Source organism: Genypterus blacodes, unplaced genomic scaffold (genome assembly GCF_046128005.1).
Source record: "Genypterus blacodes isolate CSIRO-AG114 ecotype Tasmania unplaced genomic scaffold, CSIRO-AGI_Gbla_v1 ptg000012l_1, whole genome shotgun sequence".
NCBI classification, from domain to species: Eukaryota; Metazoa; Chordata; class Actinopteri; order Ophidiiformes; family Ophidiidae; genus Genypterus; species Genypterus blacodes.
In genome coordinates, this window is record NW_027466826.1 from 4455954 (window position 1) to 4477946 (window position 21993).

Sequence of the window (21993 nt, forward strand, 5' to 3'; positions counted from 1 at the left end):
CCATGGATATTCCCTGCAATTTGGAGCCTTACCTGTTCAGGTGATGCCTCATAAGTGCATGAAAGCAGATTGCATTTAACATTTTCCACTTGACATAACAAAAACATGAAATGTTGCCAAAGTGTTGCTTGATACAAAATGTGGGTATACTAGCCATACTCTTGTAAATATGAAGTCAATAATAATAATAGCAAGTGAAATCAATGAATGTTTTAATTAAAATGCAAGTGAAGGACTTGAATATCACAATGTCCAATTTTCACATGTCCAAAAGTGATATTTTGAGAAGTTTGAAGTTACAAAACAGACAAAGTGACATTCAAGTTTCCCTCATAAGCTCATGATGGCTTGCTAACTTTGGCTTTCATATAACCAACAAGAAGTAAAGTTTTACCTTGTATGCTCAGCAGGGACCTTAGTAGCCAAGCCTCCCCTCTCTGCCCTGAGGAGGAGAGTCAAACGGCAAAGATCAGAGGTCCACTTACCCCACAGAGAGGTGAGGATCACAGCCAGGATGGGAGGCCCACAACACTATGATCAAGTCTCACCTACAAACCAAAAACCCACTTTGTTTTCAAAATGAGGGTAGTGGTGTTGACTGGCCCTAGGACAGAAACTATTGAGTTCAGATGCCCATGTGATTCCCATGCATCAGGCAAAAAAAGAAACACGTGATGCAGCATAAAAGGGTGATACAAAGCAAAAGCAGCACCTACCTTGAAACCCTTTCACACACATTTTTTAGTGGAGAAGGCAATCAAAAATGACTTTATATACTGCATATTCACGAGTATATAATGTCACGGACACTGCTGTTATAGTTTCCTGACTTTAGAGACTTAAATAAGCAGTACCTTTACTTTTACCTATGAGTTTGGATGAAATGTTCCATGAAGAAAGCAGATTCCAGACAGAAAAGGAGAACAAAAGGAGAGGAGACACCAATAAGTGTCAGGTTGGAAAAAGGACAGAGGACAGGGAGGAAGAGGCTTGATGGCTACATAAATGTGCAAATATAAGATGTGATGATGTATGATCAATAGGCAAAATGCAGCATGGTAGGATATGCTGTAGTCGGGATGAGGAGATGATGATGCTGTCTTGGAATAGATAAAATTCCTCTACATGCATTACAGCAGCAAGGATAAGATTTCAGTGAGCTATTTTCCACTGTCGTGCATTATATTCCAGTAATGTTAATTTCAACGTCCCTTGAAATGAACCACATCAGAAACCATCAGAATGTAAGTGTGAATAATTAAAAGGAAAAGGAAAAAAAATGAAAAGAGGTGACGCAGCTCCCAGCAGTGTGGGGAGTAGAGAGCCAAATGAGCTCCAAAAAGGGGTCATGTGAAAAAGGAAAAAAAAATCACAGGGAGAATGAAAATCAAGTAGGTCAGTCAAAGTATAATCGTGAAATAACAGCCCATGTCTGAAGCTCCAAGCCTGAGCACCCCACTTCCACAAGAGTTGGAAACACACACACAAAATTCTGAGCACAATGGGAGCAAAAGGAACAATGGAGGAACGAAGGGAAAAGGAACAGAGATCATACCTTGGTCGCCCATCATCAGGTGTGCCAGACCTTAAAGGAAAACAAGAGCACAGTCAGCAGAGAACAAGGGATCATGGGAAGCTGTATGACACAGACACACAGGCATCTTTTGAGTGGTAGATGTCTGTGTTTAGTTGAGGAGAGTGGGGCAAGGGGGAGAGAGGAGGAGGAGGGGCACAGACAAGGTTAACACGATGAGCATTTGATCAACCAAAGAGGTTGCAATGCGTCATCAGCCACTTACTAGACATATTTCGGAAATCTAAAATCAAGATGAGACGCCCATACAGGCTGTCATCCCCTCCCACAATCACTGACCAAATGTGAGACATATTCTGATCAACATTTGTATTGTATATAAGAAAACAAGCGCATGAACATATTTGATTTGTCGTTATCTTGACTGACTGACTTAATGTAAAGTAATGTAAAGTAATAATTTAACTGTACTGCATTCCTGTACTGCAGTTTATTTGAAATTCAGACATGAACTGTTTTTTTCTTACTTTATTTTCTTTCTGCATCACTTCTCTGCATAATCATTGTTTGGGCTTTCAATGGAAAAGCTTAAACTCTCCACCAACTCCAGCATTATCCCAGTTGTGCCATATTACAAAGTAAAAGTAGTGAAATTCTGGTTATGACTGTTGTGTTTATCAGCTTAAAGTGGTTTCAATACATTCAATAGCTCACATGACCATTATGAGAATGAAATGGCAGTTAGTAGTGTGTGTGTGAGGAGTCTGCCAAAGGTAAAGTTAAAACGTTGTCACTTTTTTATGAAAACACAATGAAGTCGTGATATTTTATCCGCATCAAAAAGTCACACAACTCCCAGATTAAAGAAATAATCCACTTAATAATCAATTCAATTGCTAAATAGGCCTGAAAATGTATCTAAATACTGCATACAATGATGTGACATTTAAAAATCTATATTCTATTATATATTTTTAAAATCGAATATACAACAACAACAACAATACAAGGTTTGTTCAACCAGCGTATTGGCTTTTTAAAATGAATTATTTGTTTCATTATATTATTCAATATTATTTCGGTCTATCTCACTGGACGCAATTAAAAGTTTGACAAGTTTATAATAATACTTGAACATCATTTCATGGATGGTTTATTCGTATATGCAATTCTGCTGCAGTCTCATGTTGAGGTTAAACTTTTAAGTCACACTAGTTAGACATGATAGAATTATGATCAGTGTAGTTGTGTATGTTTCTCCCATTTTATTCCTCGCAAGAATTAGAAGGCGATAAAGTTTATCAAACTAATATCAATACTAAATAAACCACTAATTGATGCGTTTCAATACTTGTCATCCTCTTGATTTTTGCTGCTTTTTTCAAAAAGACAAATTTGAACTGATCTGATCAACCCGACTTACCACACAACTAACATCATTGGGCCATTTTCACTATTGAAACTTTTATTTTGAAAGTTCTGAGCCATGATACTGTGCAAGCATACAAAACATTGCAAGTAATGGGTACCAGTGTTTAATACACCCACCTTCAGTGTAGCTGTCTTCTGGAAGCACAGACGGGCAAAGAGAAAGAGAGGAAGACATTCATTAAGCAGCATGCAGACTCGTACTGGCCATTGCATGTCGTCGCCATGCAAGGCATTAAACATCACATGCAAGTGACCCATTGTAATCCCTGCAGAGGAAATGTTGATTTATGCATATACCTAGGCCTGCATTATGTTGTCACTGTTCATGGGTTTATGGGACACTGACCTGGAATACAGGGCAGGGATGTAATCATGAATATTTCAATATAACTTATATAATTGCTGATTTAACTTCTATAAAAGTAAGAAGTAGTCTTGGTTAGAGAGCTGTAAGATGCTGAGGGGCTTTTCTTTAAGTTAAAAGCTTATTCATCACCTTGGGTTGGAGCTGATTATTCATTTTTCAAGCATGTTATATAGGTTTCATAACAATTATTTTCTGTAAAAGAATCAATGGAATCTCTCTCTCTTCTCTTTGCTTAAATTAAAAATGTCTCTAAACCACATGTGATGAAATGCACTGCAAGAGAGAACAAGCTCATAAATGGAGCAGGTGGCTGTGGCGCAGCAATGCCTCTAAGGTTTCAGAATGGGTGGTGGGTTGAGTGTTACTGCAACTCTATTCAGGTGATTTGGTCAAATTACTGAGAGCAATGACCGCTGTGCACATACTGACAATGCAAATGGAGATTATCCTCCAGATAAAATGGCACTATATGTAATTGTGGCAATCAGAGTGAGGTTTGTGGAGGTGAGTGAGAAAAACTGCAATGTACAATCAGTCACTCTAGTAAAGGAGACTAAGGAAAGAATACCATGTCAAGAGCAAATAGGTGTGGTAAATGTCATGCTTCCAGTGGGAAAATGAATACAATTGACAAAATGTTGCATTGGGAAACATGCAGAAACATTGAAAGGAGAGTGTAAGGGTCAATAGACTGTAGCCCATAGGCTATAAAAAGAACAAAAAATTAGTCAGTCATCATTTCGCCTCAAAACTAACGTGTTTATATGCCGGAAAACTGATGATATGATCATGACAGAAAAAATATATTAAATGATAAACCAAACATGTAGCTGATAACCCATTTTAAACAAATTCTTGAGGTTGTTTACTTATATTTTCAGTAAAACAACATGAAATGAACTGAAATGTTTCAAATCTCATTAAAAAAAACAGTTACTTGCATGCAATGTGTCGTGAATCTAGTAATTGCGACACCAAATGCCTAAAGCCGATGTCACAAAAAAATTCCTACCTCTTTAAAATGATTTCTTGCCCAGATTCAAGCCATTTATAGACCAAACACTTACCATCGACACCCGGCACCCCTTCCAAATCAGACATCATGCACAAAACCTTTCAAACCATCATTTTGTGAACAAATTACAAGGCAATCATACAGTTTCCTGCCTGCTTTGTTAACTTAAGATAAGATTTGTCGAAATGTGTGAGGTATAAATTGGTTCATATACATTTTTGTACTCTTGGATTCATAATATCAACTTGTTCTAATAACATATTATAAAATGCAGTAGATTCCCATTTATCCAGCAACAGAAATGAGGATGTTGAAGAAACAGACTGAAATGTTTCATCAAAATCCAAAATTTACAATGACATGCATCCTGCTGTGTTATTCAGATTTAATTTCAGAAAATTGCCTGTAATTTGGTTGTTTCATGTTGACTTTCATCATTTCAACAGTTCAGACGTCTAGATAAGTCAGTTTCAGTCGGATGTTGAAAAAGTGCATTTTGTTCACAAAAGTGAGCTTGATGATGAGAAGCACACCGCTGAGAAGCTTTCTGAGGATGCAAGCAGCTGGCGGTTGCAAAGTGATCATGTTACCAATGAGAAGAGGGAAAAAAAGAAAATCATTCTGCGATGTAACAACCCCAAAGACAAACTCAGACTGATCCACCATGCCGAAGAAATTAGTCATTCGATTTATTCTCTAAAATGTTATTGTTGTCTTCATTGCGTTAGATTTAACACCTGTTTTAAAATGCTGTTAAAGAATTAAACGTGTTCTATGATTCTTCCCTTCCTCTAATTATTAGTGATAGAGAGGCAATTACATCCATATTAAGAGGAAATGTTAATACTTCACATTATCCTATTTAAAGAAACATTAAATGTTTTTTTTGGAGGCACGCAGTTGATAGTAAACAGCTAAAAATTATCTTTAAAGGAACTCGATTCAGAGAAATACACAGGAAATGAACAGGGAGTTTGTATTCATGATGCCAAAAAGATTTGATAAAGGCATTAGACTATATTCAACTATACAAAACTGTGTTCAACAGTATAAGAATGTAATATTTTTCAATTTCCTCCATCAGCATCACCTGCCATGTATCTCACTCGCACACACATGCACACACACGTACACCCACTTTCTTTCACAGATGTACCCAGCTGGTTACATCCTAATCCAGAGAAATAAATCCATTTAATCCCTTTGACAAAGTGATCCCAATGCCATTGTGCCAGTAACTCTACACCGAAATGCACTCAGCGGTCTGACTATCGGACGATCTCCAGCTGATGGTGCTGTGCGGTTCAGTCTCATCATGATCGAACAGCAACACATGATGGGAAATAATTACAACCTAACATCTGAAGCCCAAGCCTGCACCGAACGAAACAGGTGGTGTGCGGCAACAATAATATCGAGAAGTCAAGGATGGTAAATCAATCTATGAATCAATCTGATTTTCTATTTTTTTCCAGCAGACATGAACACCTCAAAACAACCTTGACCCCACACAGTCTCCAACTATGAGCTCAAAACTGTGACAACTGATTAACGGCAAATTTGACAATTGGCCAAACGCCAGCCAGCGGCCCTCAGATCACCATTAAAGACCAGCCAGGCTGCTTCCCCAATGAAATAGCTTCCATGTCTGTATCCATGACACATGGCAGCATTTTCACATCAAGGAACATGTGTCACATTAAAGTAATACAGGACTTATTAAGGGGAATGTGCCTCTATGATGAATCTTGTTTCAACTGGGTTTTACATTTGGTTTACATTACAACGAGTCTAAATATATCAAAATAAATCAAATATAGGCATTACCCAGAGAAGGATTTTCTTCTTACATGATTGATATTACTCAAACTACTGTCCAACCAAAAATGGACTCTGGAGTCAGATAGAAACAGCAATATCTGACGGAGGGACAAATCTGATATATGAGCCTGTATCAGTGTGTCTGTAAACAACATAACATAGGTAACGAGTTTTGGCCAGAGTCACTCATATGTGATTATCCAAGAGATGAGGTGTTGTGAACAATAAAGGTTATTATCAAAGACAAAAGTGCTAGACGAAAAACCCAGTCAACTTAAATCCTGAAAGATATGATTCTCCTTCAAAATGATTATTTTGCATGTCTAATTCTAACTTAAATGGTGCTGCAGGGGATTTTGTACGTTGAGAGCTCCAAATACTATGGAAAAGTCTTGACTTGAACACAGAGACGCCACACGATGCGACATTGAACTACACACAGCAAACTCATCCCAGCTGTTATATCAGAGAGACTAGAGTTGCCTCACGCACTGCTGTTTTTCGTGCGGCTGAGCTTTGATTGGTAATTTCCTGTAGACAAAAAGGTGGCCTTAAATGACTGCAGAAACTCCATTAAAAATTCACTGAATCCTTAAAGGGCCTTGGGTATCAGGGTGAGATCCTTTCCATCGCTTTATTCCAGAGTTAAAAAAAATAGAAATGCCATTTACTGCACAAATTATGCCAAAAACAAAAACACTGCTCATAAAAACAACCATCACACCTTGTTGTTTATGTACACATTCCCTCGACCCTTATTGCAAATTCAGGCATTAAGACATTTAAAGAAGAAGTAGTAGTTTTTCTACACGTTTCCTTCCTGAAATATAATCTCTCTGAAGCTTCCACTATGACATTTGTCTCCATTCAGATAAAAGAAGAGCTTAAATGTTCCCTTTTTGTGTAGTGTTAGTAAGCATGGGGTACTAATGACATCGCCACACTGCAATAACAAAGAAGAGGAGATGGCTGAAACCACGGTCACACCATTAGACAGTCGTACATTTGAAAAATAGCAGGAGGGGCGCTCCTCTAAAATCCCCTGTCGCACAGGCGCTTTAAGGGAAAATGTAAAAGCCTTGCAACAAAGGTCAATGCTACCAGAGCATCGATTTGTGGTTAAATTACAATTTGGACCAAATCAAGAGTAATGAGCATAAGTGTGGGCTCATCTCTTAGTACCACAGCCTAAACCTAATGCATCTATTTACTAGAGGAGCGTCAATCTCTCTCATTATCCCCCTAAAGCAACAGTAAGAGAGGAGAGAGAGAGAGAGGAAACGGGTCGAGCGACCAGCCACTCTGATGGAAATCGATAGCTCCCTAAGCTGCAGCTATAGTGCAGAATTTCTGCTCTTGCCAGCTGAGTCGGTTAACAGAGCCGCATGTACACTTTGAGAACAATACACCCTTCATGTCGCCTTTTTGTGTGATCACTTTATTGACACTGGCAATGACGGAAATCCTTAAAATAGAAATGTGTTAAATAACTGCATGTGCTCCCGTTTTTTAATATTGAATGTGTTGGGCTAGGGTGAGCAATCAACCTATTACACCATTGTACATTTGTGTTTTCTTTCTTTTCTTCTTCACTTCTGACTCAGTTAAAGACTTGAGCCTCCTGCTTATTTCCGAGGTAACAGCGATCTTATGGTCATTCCTTGTCACACACATAGCAAGAGGAGTGTGTGAACCTGTCTGGTTGGGAAAAACAGGGAAAGGGGGGATGCCAAATCTGCAGTAAATTTAAACGAGATAATAGTTTCACAAACGAGGCTTTTGCTGTCACTGCATCTTAATCTGTATCCTACAAAGTTTATTTTCCTTTTCCTTACTTTTTGGTGTATTTATTATTTAGTCGTCCTATGAATTCCCAGTCATTTCATACCTGATTGGCTAACTTATACATGTGAGTCTCCGCAGCAGTGAAGCTGTAAGCAATTTCTGATGTTAGATGTTTGTTGCGGGCTGCTCTTGGCCAGAATTAGCTATCAGTGTACGCATCTCATATTGCAATCTAGGACCATCATTTTGGACAAAGGACCAAAGATTTCTTAACAATTCTGACAACTTTCATCAGCAAGAGTCCAAAATCGCATTTGCTACAAGAGCCTTTAAAAAAATCTCATCAATAAACCTGCAATGGAAAATTTAGTTTGAATCTCTGTGGGAATAGAAGAGCAGAATTGGACTCTCGGCTCTTACAGACATTCACTAATACAAAATACTCAAGCACGGCAAGAGATATTTAATGCATCTTATTATAGAGCTCCTTTGTACAGATGGTGTGTGGACAGTAGTGTCGTCCAGAAATGTTCATGTAGACAGAGCAAACAGAGAGGATTATGGGAACAGATGTGCTGAAGACCTCACCGTTCTTTTACGTCTTGTGAGTTGGACTGATCCAGCAGGATAATCAGAGAATTTGAAACAGTAGTTATAATAAACTTAATCCAGAGATTGACAATATACACGACAGTATTACAGATGGGGAGGAAATCTTTTTTATATTTTCTTTCTCAAACCATGCAGTGACTGTTAAACACTTGAATATGTGGTCTCGCAAAGGAATTGGGGACTTGACGCAATATGTTATTTTAACATATTGTAGCAAATTTGTATTCATGTGACATGGTTTCCATTTTGAGTGCACGCATTCTGGTTATTTATGTGGTCCTAAGTTTATGTTTTGCTTGTTCTCCCCATGTTGTTGCTGCCAAGTCATCTGACAAAAGGGGCACTGGAGTTTGAGGCAGCCATTTCTACAGACTAACAGGAAGTAGAAGAAGCCATTTCCCGGTGCTGGGCAGGGAGACTGGGAGCTACAGAATGCATGTGGATATTTCTTTTGGTTTTGATATTGCTATTTATAATTACTGTTTCTTTATTGGTATTTCATCTTTTGGTTTTGGGGTGTTTATTTTGGGTTTCTTTCGAGTGGCTGCAGTTGGGTTCCCCCTTTTTTGTGGGTTTAGGCTAGCCGGGTTGTATATATACCCCCATTTTGTTTCATTTGAGAGGTCAGGTTTGTTCAGACTTCTTTACGTTATTGTTCTGGTCCTTGTTGAATTCATTCAAATCTTGTTTTCCTCTTCTTGGATTAATAAAGTCTTAACTGTTTACAAACATTCCCTCGTGTCCTTGCCAATGCTGCTTGGTCCCTAACAGTTCACAATATTAAAGGCAGAAATATTGATCGTATAATAGGGACCCGTCATCAGGAACACATTTGGAGTCTTATGTACTGTTTGCATTTTTCTACCTTATTTTATTGTATGTTTCGAGACGCATGTGGGGGTGGAAAAAAATGTTTGACCAACACAGCAAAGACACAAGTTTGCGTCCCACTAATGGCTAACAGCTCAGGCCTGCTCACGTCTCGTATAGGGGTGGAAGTCTTGGTCGTCTTCTTATTTCAAGTTTTTCCCTCACAGGTTGATTTTTGATTCTAATTTCTGGAAACAAGTAAGACACTGGTAGGTTTCTGCCAAAAAAAAATCTGTTTTCACAAGCTTTGGCATCCTGTCTAATATAGGATTTCTTTTCAATTAAAATTTTGAAGTGGGCGAATGAAAGCCAAGGTTAATGAAAACTAAGACTGCTAAATTACTTCAGTCTCCTGGGGGTTATCACTTCTATACTACTCAGGGACAACCAGCAACATCAAAGGCAAATTGCATTCAAAGTCACTAGAATCTACAGTCTGTTATCAGAAATATAGTATTTTTGGCCCTCAGTGCCTTAATCAGACGAGTAAAGATGAGATATAAGCAAAGATCTCAACAACGGCATCATCTATGGTAAGTGATAGGATCTTGCACGGATTGCGTGACCATTTTATCCTGTATGCACGACATATTCATGGTGAGTCTAGGGGTATCTCATGCAGCTTGCTTTTCCATAGGTTCTATATGTCAAGCTGTTCAATAGGAAACATAGAGCCATTGAGCCCTATTTAATATACGCTTTTCAGTGTGTATGTGTGTGTATGTGTCCTATATATTTGCAGTGTGTTTATCTCTGCTGTGGAGATGAATTCCATTTTGTCGTTTGGTGTCAAAGAATTCTGCAAACACCCTTTGACAGTCAGTAGCAGTTGTATTTAAACAAGGCAGAAATCCTCAGGGAAAATCCCTCTAATCTTTTGATCCCAATATCTGTCTTTGGACTCAGACGCAGCAGTATACTATTAATCTGCTTTTGTCTGAGTGAAGCTGTAGGAGGCTCCTAGACAGACTGACACTTCTCGAGATACAGTGAGGTCACATGGTGTGTGCTCATACAATGACAGACACGTTTAACAGCGAGCGGCAGTCGAATGTAATCATACGCTACTGCATGTACAGCAGCAACTGATATTTGCTGACATGAGGAAGTCTTTTGAAACCTACCAGGCAGAAAATCAGAAGTCATGCCATAGAGATGGTACTTGGCAAATCAGATATAAATTATAGCATTGCGGTTGACATTTCAAATACATATTTAAAGTATTTCATTGAATATCATCCCATTATCCTCTAAATCTATCTCTCAGTCCATCACATCAATAGAGTCAAAGTATTAGAAATCAAATATAGGATTGTAGTTACAAAAGGAAGCATGCAGTCCCAACTCCAATCCTTCGAATGTATCAATCATTTCTTACAAGTTACAGAAAATCCTGAAAGTGAAAGGTGAGTCAGATGGGAGCTCGAAGCAATTTTCGCCATGAATTTAGTCTCCATCATTCTGGATGAGCCTTGAATGGACCGTTCTGTAACTTTACCACGAATTCTGTTATGAAGGTGTGTCTTGTGAATTAACTGCAAATTGTGTGCAAGTGCAAATTGCTACTTAATTTGAAATTTGGAGCTTTTGCTGAAAGTAAAGTAATTGTTCTCATGTATTCCTGAATGAACCAGCAGATTATCTCCAGGCATTTCTACCAAATGAAAAGGTGATCTGTTTTCATTTCCACAAAATTATTGGTGGAGATATTTAACCATAAAAGACTGTAATGTGCCAACTAGCTGATGTAAATATGATGTAAATACAGGTTTCTAAGACTCTGTATAATCAACATTGTATCATTATAATGGATGACAAGTTTTTCATTCTCTGGAACTACGCCAGGAGTATAGTGACAGCCAAGGCTTACATACAAACTGCATGTTCATCAATCCCATGTCCATCAAAACAGTCTTTACAATACTGAGAAGCCGCAGTAAAGAATGGAAGTGATTCATTCATTTGGTCACTTAGGGACTAAGTCAACCCAAACCACGTCAGGGTGTAGGGAGACTAATTAACTTCACTATACGCATATACTGTACATGCCATATATGGTCATTTTTTACATGCTGCAAAACTAATAACAGCATGAAGTTCCCATAGGGATGCCGGTGCAGTATATAACTTATAATAAATTCTCCACACAGCAAACAAAACTTGTAGACGTTGCTTCATTTTAGACCTTTTCTCACATCCTGGTTATCTCACTGCGTAAAAGCTCATTCAGCACATGTTTAAATAGATAATATAATAGGTATAATCCACGTTGCATAACTAAAAGCCCTCATGTAAGTGCTACATTTTTATCCACACTAATACTTAACAAATCTTTACAGCAATTACAAACAAAGTACAATACCAATACATTCTATACAGTTGAATACCAGTGGCAGTATAGAACTGACACTTTAGGGCTCTTTGGAATTATTGACGTGCACATTCTTATATCTTAAACCTATGGATGCGGGTCCTAGACATTTTACTGCATATCGCACTTTCCCTATGACTACAATGGGCTTCAAAATAAAAACCCAGGCAATGCTATAGTATTATATATGGTAAAAAGTTACAAGTATTGCAATAAGGAGCAGAACCTTTACTCAGTATACAGCCAAGTAGAAGACATTCATTCGACTACTGCATGATGCTAAATACCAGCATGTAATCTGATTTGCAGTATCGCTCGCCAAAATGTTTCATTACCATCTGTGAGGTGAAGACTGCCTTTTAGCGCAATCAAGCTTAACTGAAGTAGAAATATTATAGTTTGTCCTGCAAAGGTCAGCCACATTAGTTAGAGAAGCAATCTGTGACATAGCACTCAACACAAGCAACACACTGAGCACTATCAACATTCAAAATCAGGTGTGTTTTGCGAATTTAATCCTGCAAAGAGTATTTGCCTGCAGATAAAAAGTTGCATATATATATATATATATATATATATATATATATAATAATTGCTTTTGTTCACCTGTTCAAATCTTAAACTGTAGGATATTTCACATCACCTGATCTGTCAAATTGCTGGTAAAGCCCCTGTGATGGCTGTCGTGACAGTGACCACATTTTCAACTATACAGGTAGACATTTTAGACAATAAATGCCAGGAATCCCACAGCCCCTGATTAAAACTGTATTCTGCACAAGATTCAGAGACATGTGACTGGTGTCATCAGCAGCAGTGCTGGTTCCCATAGTGCACATTACATAACATAAGACATAAGTCCATGACTCCAAGTCCATGCAGGGAAGCAATTAATTGTTTGAGTTTACACAACTTGACTCCAAAGCTGAGTTTTCCAGCTGTTCACCCCAATAACATGTTAACAGAGCAGTCTGGGAGCACAAGTGTTGAAGCTTCAGCTGAAGTATAATTTATGTTACAGATTTTATACAAGGATCATCATGGTCATATGTCAATGATTTATGATATTGTTGCAACCGGCATGAGCCGAGGGCGGCACTTCCACATTGGCAGAGCGAAGGATTATGGGAGTTTTCCCTAAAAAGAGAAGTAAATGGACTAAATGTAGTAGTGTAAAAATGTTTGAAAAGGTTATTTTACAATTAAGTGATGAGCAGATAATGCTACGTTTTTTTTCCGTTTATTTAAGTTCATGCATATTCAAAGTGGTTGACATTTATGATCGCCATTTGTGTTTAGATATTAGGACCATAACTCAGAGTGTGAAGGGTTAAAGTGAGAGCGTCCGTGTTGCAATGACTTGCAAGTTATGATCAAATTCTGTTTACGTGCAGTGATTTAAATGTAGAAACACTTCCTCATTCTCTCTTAAGTCAAACTCACCACAGTACTTATATTTCCCTCATTTAAGATGGTGAATGTAGAAAGAGGTTTAAAAACATGAACGAGACATTGTTAAGGAAAGAAAGGCTGTGAAGGAAATGAGGTGTGGTTTCACCCCGTACCATGTACCTGTCTAAACCCTCCCCAACGCTGTCTTGCTGTGAGCATTTTGAGTACCCACACCTTCTCCTCGTATGCAGCTTCTCTCCCTCATCTTATTATCGAGCTCCCCTGCCCACAGTTCTGGAAAAGTTTGAAATGATGAAACCTTCTAAATAGAGCAAGATCCACCCCTATGTGAACAATTTGAATGGAGCGTCACAACTCGGTCATTACCATTAACACACCCCCAGTGTCATCCGATGTGGTCCCTCCCTCCCATAATGAGACAAGCAGTTAGAGCTGTGACTGAGGGGCTGGAAGCATGCCACAAAATCTGGATTGGGTTGTATTTGTTGTCAACAAATTGGACTACATCTAGGTTTCAACATTTGAAGTTAGTTATGAATAATATCTTATGTTGAATAATACATTATCCAACCTTGAATGAACAGCGTTTGCATGTATCAATCTGGATCTAGACTTTGATTCCCTTTTCATGCTAAGAAGGGAAAATTTGGTTTCGACGACAATGTTTCTATCCGATTCATTTATAACACGCGTATCAACCCACATGTATCAATACAGTATAACCAAATTGTTTAGATACTAGTTGCTAAGGGCTATTTTCATTACAAGTGTTGAAGAAAAATAAGGCATTACCTTACTAATGGCAAATGTAACTTACGAATGTCCAATGGAACAGATAAAGATCTATTATTGATCTGTGTTGCTCGCCTCTGTCTTCTTGCTCAAAATTGGTGGAGTTTAATTGAGTGTACAATGTACCAGTCTCTGACATCTGTAAATACGTCTGTTTGAATAGTTGCCGCATCATCATCAGCTGTTTCGAATGCCATAAAAGGAGCGATAACATTCAGTCAAAGGCACAAAACATGACAGGAAAGAGCTATGCCATCGGTTACCTGCGCTTCTTTGTACTGTTGGAGGAAACCGGAGCACCAGCAGCTCAGCACATTCATTTAGTCAGTGTGAATTATCTTATGAATTACATTACAAATTGAATTACAAAAAAAGATGCAGTGCTCTTTTAGTTAAAATCTGCCCTACTTTCACCTGAACTGATTTATATTTAGCTAATGTACAAAATGCACAACATGATTCCATTATCGGGATAAAATATAGAGCTGTGCAATGTGCCTATGTTATTTCTCTAATGAAAAATGAGAGCACAGATTCAGAGACTGGAACAGTGCATTTAAATAATTGTTTTAACCGAACAAAGGGATTGTGAGCATCTGTGTGTGTGTGTGTGTGTGTGTGTGTGTGTGTGTGTGTGTGTGTGTGTGTGTGTGTGTGTGTGTGTGTGTGTGTGTGTGTACACGTGTATGTGCGTTTGAGGTCATCTAGTGCGCAAGCTTGTGGTTGGGCAGTGGACAGTTGACAGGTCTGGTGGCAAATCCAGTAATCCTTTCATCTGATCAAAGTAACACTACAGCTTTTAAATTATTGAATGGAAAGTTGAATTTAGAACTTCAATGTACTTTATAGGTCAATATGTTTGTTTTGTATTGCGTATGGAAACAGCAGCTTGCTCGAGCTGTCAAACCAATTCCAAGAAAATAGAAAATACAATAAAAATCAGATTATCAAAACGTTTTATATCTCTGGTTTATCAAATTACTCCTGGAAGAAAAGACTGTTTCGACATCGTCCACATACTGTACGTCTATTTTAGAGCTCATACTGGCTGTCAGCATCGCAAAATAGCATTTTTTTTTTCCAGAGGAGCCAGAGTAATACAATTTCAGTGAAGACTGTTGAGTACATCTGGAGTTCGCAGGCCAAAACAGGAGAAGAGACTGAAAACTAAAACTAAAAGAGTGAACGTGTTTGTATTGCAACATGTAATGACGCCAATTAAGTACAACATCACGTCAACGTAAAAAGCTAGCTTAAGGTGTTTTGTGATTTCATGTTGTTTCTGTTCCTATCTCTAGGCTTCACTCAACTGCGTCCAAAAAGGAGGTGACAGCATTCACAGAACCTGGAGGTCCACTTAACTGTCTTTCTTTCTTTGTTGCTCTCTTGTTTCATCTCATCTCATCTAGGACTGAAGTGGAAAATTACATTTGTGTTTTTTTGTCCAAATTTCTGCTCTTAATAAGAGCACATTTACACCCTGCAGTGGATGTAATAAGGCTGTATATTTAATGTAGTTACGAAGTGTAGCTCGTGGGGCTGCTGCCAGCGACAGTATTCAAATACTCCAACAATGAGGGCCAGCCGCAGTCGTTAGGGTACATGAGGACAGCAGATCCGCTCTCTACTTCATTATTAAAAATGAATCTGGCCTCTGCTGCCATAGTGTATTTATTACATGGACCTTTTTTTAACAATACATGCTCACCATTCATTCTGTACAAGGACAAATTCTTCCCCATCATTCATCTCACCCCTGAAATAATATCACCAATTAGTTATGTCATGGCCATAACACTTTTAACACCAGTAATCAAGGCAGTATGCAAATTGTGATTAGAGAGAGAAACCCTTAAACATTATCGTGAACCCTGCAAGAAATAGTCTCATCAAATTTTCATGTTAGGTCAACAGTATCATGGCCTTAAGTGTTTACCTTTATAATACCATAGGGATTGATGATTATTCTCATTTTTTATATCAAAGCAACTGTTTAACCTTACTGTTTATTCAATATTTACACTCTCCTTTGATATTCATGCAATGTAATGTTGGTATGATTAGTTTTGCTTTTATTTCTACTCCAGTGTTCTTGCCTGGCATGTAGTTTCATGCTTTTGACATCATTTGTGATGTTTTGAATGTTCTGATATTAAATGAATGTCTTTCTTTCTTATCTTTGCATAAATAACTATCAATTCATATATTCTAACAGGGCATCAATTCAATTCATCTCACGTAAAATAATATTAAGATGACCTTTGGAAAAGTTTTTATAATAAGGCTTTGAATTAGAAACACAAAGCACAACACCAAACTCATATATCGCAATCAAAACTAATATCACAAAGATTAGAATGGGAATGGGATATCCTGAGTAATGGCTCGGCATTTGTCTGAAGAATAATTCACACACACTCACACAAAAACACAAACACAGATGTGCCAGCCATACAGATGTGCCAGCCATAGAGCTGTGACGCTGATGCATTATTATGTATCTACTGCATTCCTGAGTATACTGACATTACAAAGCACCTCAAATGCAACATCATGCATCTCTGCCCTGAAATGTAATTTGAGCTTTGGCCACTTGACTCTAATGACACAACCCAAGACAGAGAGACCCTCTGCTTGTGTCTGTAACAATATTAACATTACAATTCCCAATCACATTTAAACGTGCATGAAAAATTGACAAAATACAATTAAAGGCCAGAAGAATTAAAGGCCATACTGCTTAATGAATTAGAATTATCCTTGATCCTTGGTTTTCCAGTGTAGGTAGTTCATTTCTCCTACAGAAAGATCCAGACTGCAGCCAAACACTGCATAAATCATCCTCACCACTACATCATCTGACACATGTCTTATGTGTCATTAAGTTGCTGTTCAACAAGGAGCTTTAACAACAATGTTTCTGGATTAACCTACTGGCTGAAACCACAAATAAATGGTGTAATATTCATCCATTCATGTAATATTCAGACAGAAAAGGTGAGAGTGTCGGGTACCTATCCACTCTTATTTGCCTCAAAGTTGTTTTCTGCCCCTTTTGCATCTGTCATGATGTCATGGCTCCTCTGGTGTAAATAGCTGTTTGCTATCTGGGCTTTATTTTCCAAGAGCACTAGGCAAGATCATCCCTACCACCATGTCTAACGTTTGGCATCATCCTGCTCTGCTGTGGTTGCCCAGCTGCTGTTACACCTTTCTAGCTCCTTGGCCAGGTCACTAGATTCGTTTTCAATTTATTTTAGGTTTTATCCCCAACAAAATTACTGCAATTCTCACTTCTCTTCCATTGAAATTCCTTGACTTCTCCATTTGCACCTGTTGCACCTTAAGCAAAATACATTTTCAAAACACCCACCTCCGGTCAAGTAAGATACTGTCCCTCACTCCAACTTCCAGTGCCCTACCAAACCAGGAACTGCGGCACATTCAGACTATTCATACCAATCGTAATTTAATCAACCAAGACAATTCCAATGGATAAATTGGAATACAAATTATTCAATTAACTGCATGTCCCCTGTGCACATGTAAATGGATACGCCTGCACCTGCATACACCATGTTTCTATTAACTGGGATAAAATTCATAATTACATTTTTCCTGAGATAGTTCTATCACGAGTTGGCAAAACTTAGCATATCATAAAAAAATAATGAGATGCCTAAAAGTAAGTCATCTCCACAGCTCAAAGATTTAGATTTGAACCTCCACCCGTGTTCCAATGCAAAACCAAGGGGACGATTCAATTGCAACAGACAGTATTCAGATAAATTCATAGAACTAGTGGTGAGAAAAAGCATAGGAAAAAAAGGGTGCATTAAAAAGGTAAAACAAAAGTCAACTACTAATGCGAAATAAACTACAAAACAACAAAATAGTCTTTCACTGTCAATGAACTGACAGCTCTTGGAAAATAAGCTGAAAGAAATGAATCAAAGACTTTTTGCCTAATTAACCTTTACGGGAATATGTTCCATACATTGGAATGGCATTTACAAGAATACAATCAGTGTTATTGTTGTGTTAGAGCTGAAAATACGCTCTACTAAAAACGTGGTCATTTGAAAATTCTTTTGAGGGATTTATTGCAATTAGAAATTAAAGGATGCCATTTCTCATGAATGCACAGCAGCGTAAATAAGCAAGGACTTCATGCTGAAAGCCTGTGAACAACAGCAAAGATTCACTGTGCTATGAGGTTAGAGAACAGACGGTACTGACTCCCAGTGCACAAGCATTACCATAACACTGGATATAGAGCAAAAGTAAAATGTAGAATGCAGAGTATGTTAACAATTTAATTAATGGAATGCTGCTTTTCTTACTAACTAATGGTAATCACATTGGGAAATCTTATGCTGGAGCAGTAATACTATTACTAGCCAACAGTAGCCTAATGAGGTTACACTCAATAAAAGATGTATGTGTTTGCATACTGATACTAGGCTTGTGATATAAAACATAACTTAAATAAGAGCCTACAGTCAGTACAATGTTATTTTCCTCATAAGGATATAAAATATTGAACTCACAGGTTAGCTTTTCAGTTTTAGTTCATTTGTGACTCTAGTAATGAATGTTGCTACTACTTAGCAAAATTAACAACCAGAATCATTTAAGTATTTAAAGTCTTGATTGAATTGATTTATTGCCATTAATTTCCTTTAGTTTTGTGTTCGTTCAGTGAAACCTTTCCTTGAAACAATGAAAATACTGTAAGATGTTTTGTCGTTGTGATGATGAATCAAAAATATTAAGCACCATATCTAATACTATTAAGTAAAGCATTATTACTGACTGATTGATCTAATACGGAAACCCTTGCACACTCGATATTACGTTCTCCACTGTATTGTTGTGTTGCTTGTCACTTTACTCTGTAGGTTACGTGACACAGTCTATGTTTATTCCATTTCCCTTGCAGCTGGTTACTCCTGTTCTTGTATTTGAGGTAGGCCATTGGAGATGGAGCTTCATAGGTCAACCAATCCCCATGGACCTGATTGAATGGGAAACACCTTTGGGGATGGAGAGCACCTGCATGTTTTGCTAATGAGGCCTTGTAGGAGATTCGCTCATTACAAATCATGTGTCATATCAGTGACACACAAACAGTATTATATCTATAAGACAAACATCGAGGTGGCTTTAGTCAAATAGAGGAAGGGAATGCTTTACTTTAGGACTGATGGTGGTAATAAGAACTATTTGAACCTAAACCTAAACCATGTTGCAGCTATGCGGACAAAATGTGTCCATTGTACAATTCAGACTGAATACATATGTCTTACCTTCACTGCAGTCCTTTCCTTGGAAGCCCGTCTCAGAACAGTCACACATGGGTTCGTTGTTAATTAGACTGCAGACTCCTCCATTTAAGCACATGTTGGCTGCACCACAGAGGTCATTTAAGACCCTTTGACTGTCAATCATTACAGACTCCGTATTGTTGACCTTTATGTCCGTTATCCATCCAGTGAAAGGAAGCTGATCCTTGACTGCTGCTGATGTAAGTCGTAATGCCTCAGAGCGCAATTCCGGTGGTATTCCACCAAGAAATAAATGGCTGAAAACAGTCATATCCCGTCTTTTAGACTTCACCTCAACCCATTTTATCTCATTGTCCACTATTAGAGTTGTGTTCTTAAAGTTTCTCCTGATTAAAACTGCATGCCATTGGCTGTCATTGACTGTCGTGTCAGAGAGTACAGTAGCAGGCTCGGCACAGAAGATGGAGAAGCGAAGGCTGAGTTTACCGTTCAGTATGAGAAGTTCTAAAAAGTCACAAAATCCCTCATCGTCAAAGTAAACTAGTAGCCCATGGGAACTTTTTGTTTTCATGTTAAAACTCATTTCACTTTCGCAACATGCATTCCACACTGGAAATCTAGCCCACTGTCCCTCAGTACCAGTAAATTCAAGACAAGTACTTATTTCTACCAAACAACAAATGAGCAGCCCAACCCATAAGATATGGGCACCATGAGGCTTTTGTAAAACCATTGTGTGGCCACAAATTCTGTGTAGGTGAGTAGGTACTTAGACTAGGGCTGTATTTACTCAGAGGAACCTTTGCTCAAAGAAGAAGTGTGTTAGGTTGATAGGCATTTAACAGACTGCCTACATGGATATAATGGTGTGAATTTATGCATTGTAAATGAAGAAACTAAATGGAATCACAGATTTGCATAGCACTAGTCTTGGGCAACACTTATTCCCTGGAGCAAATATCATTACCACACATTGTCCAGGCCAAACCTCTCACTGTTTGTGCCAAAATAGTTTGAACTGTTTAAAGGTCCTCTCTCCCATGGCTATTTGGAATAAAGTGACAGGGATTCAAATATCCATTGGGCACTCTTGGCCTAATTAATGTAATTATGAAACAGTCCCTTCTGGTGCCAGTTAGAATGTGCACAGATTCACTTGAGTTGAAATGGCAGCTTTAATCTTCATGCTCATGCCAGCATTCTTTGGCGGGCAACTGGAAGCCTTGCTTGGGGCTTTTCACCCTGTATCCTCTGTAGCAATGTGGAAAAAAAAACACCATATGGAGCCACGTTGGCTGATAAGCTCAGCAAAAGAGACTGTCTGTCAAGGCAGTCCTCCGCTCCCAATGCTCTCTGCAACAGAAAGACACATTGAATACAGTATCAGCATTTTCACCGTATCCATTTCTAAATCCACTTTGGACAAATCCTTCATCAGATGTCAAGTTAATACAGTGAATGAGGCTCAAACCATCAACCCGCTTGCTGTGCAGGATGTTTTCTGACACATTACAACTATAATACACATTATATACATTAATATCTCAGTGCTGAATTCAAGTCGGTTCATTTCGACAACTACCGTGTGGGCATTATAAGCTCACCGCTGGGAAATAACATGCACGGATTCAAGCAGCGTATTATATAAGAGGATCCAGTCCACAAAGGAAAAGTTGTACCAATCAATCTATATTATAAGCGCCTATACAGTATATGCACGCACTTGCACGTTTAAGGCCGATTTATTCCGTTTCACAGTTCTCAAAACAAAATAAGGAAATCGTGGTTATAAGATTTTGAAAGCGCATTCTGTACAATCAAACGACTCTAACTTCTCTAATCGTGATTCTTTATCATAATCAGCGTCCCTCCGTACTCGTCGCTTCACGTCTTTGGAAGACCTAACGGGAGAAAAAGTGCGTCATTTGACTCACAATGGTTGGTTTGTGTGAGTCGAAGCAGTTGGGGCTGCGATGGGTCTCACACCGTCAAACATCTTCTTCATCACATTAACCTCATCAATACTTTCTAGCAGGACTATGAGACGATTCGTTCTGTACCCTCTTAAGAATCAAACGTATTGAAAAGGCTACACACAGCGATCTGTTGTGTGCTCCTCCGCAATTATTTTGCATTTTTTTTTAAGAGAAGGAAATGTCACCGATACCATCATCACTTTATCATAAACAGCAAATTACAAAGCTTGCCAGTAACGCATTAAAAATCATCCTGCTGCTGCTACAACTCCAGATATGAAATGATCCGTCTCATAATTTAACCTTTCGCATCATTTCCCAGCACGGGACAACATTCCCAACACCTTCTATCCTCATCCTGGAAGACAGTATTCCAAACACTTTATACATGCCTTCATTTGCAATAGAGCTAATAGCGCGTAACTACACACCATCGCTTAATGAAACGTGATGAAGCGTTACCTTCACTCCTGTGCACCTTCACTTCTACGGGACTCTAAGTAGTTTGCACGTCGGTGGGGAAAAAAATAGCGATTTCGTGGCAAAAGTCCTGCTGCTGGACAACACGACGCTCCGCATACTCGGGTCTGTTTTGAGAGCCCCAACCACGGAATCCTCCCGGCGAAACCGTCTACATGAAGAGGATCACGGCATCGTCGAGGAAGAAGAGGAGGAGAGAGAGAGGGAGGGAGGGAGAGCGAGAGGGGGAGAGAGAGGG

The 21993-nt window shown here is 38.6% G+C and overlaps 1 protein-coding gene across 1 annotated transcript in view; it reads right to left on the reverse strand.

Moving 5' to 3' along the window:
- The window catches only part of LOC143012559 (neurexin-1a-like), a 216299-nt gene extending 196016 nt beyond the window's left edge, over nucleotides 1-20283 (reverse strand). The window contains 3 exon segments of the mRNA XM_076165749.1: nucleotides 395-442; nucleotides 1556-1585; nucleotides 19321-20283. Coding sequence (XP_076021864.1) covers nucleotides 395-442; nucleotides 1556-1585; nucleotides 19321-20137 — 895 coding nt within the window. The 5' untranslated portion in view covers nucleotides 20138-20283.
- Nucleotides 20284-21993: the final 1710 nt, after the last annotated feature.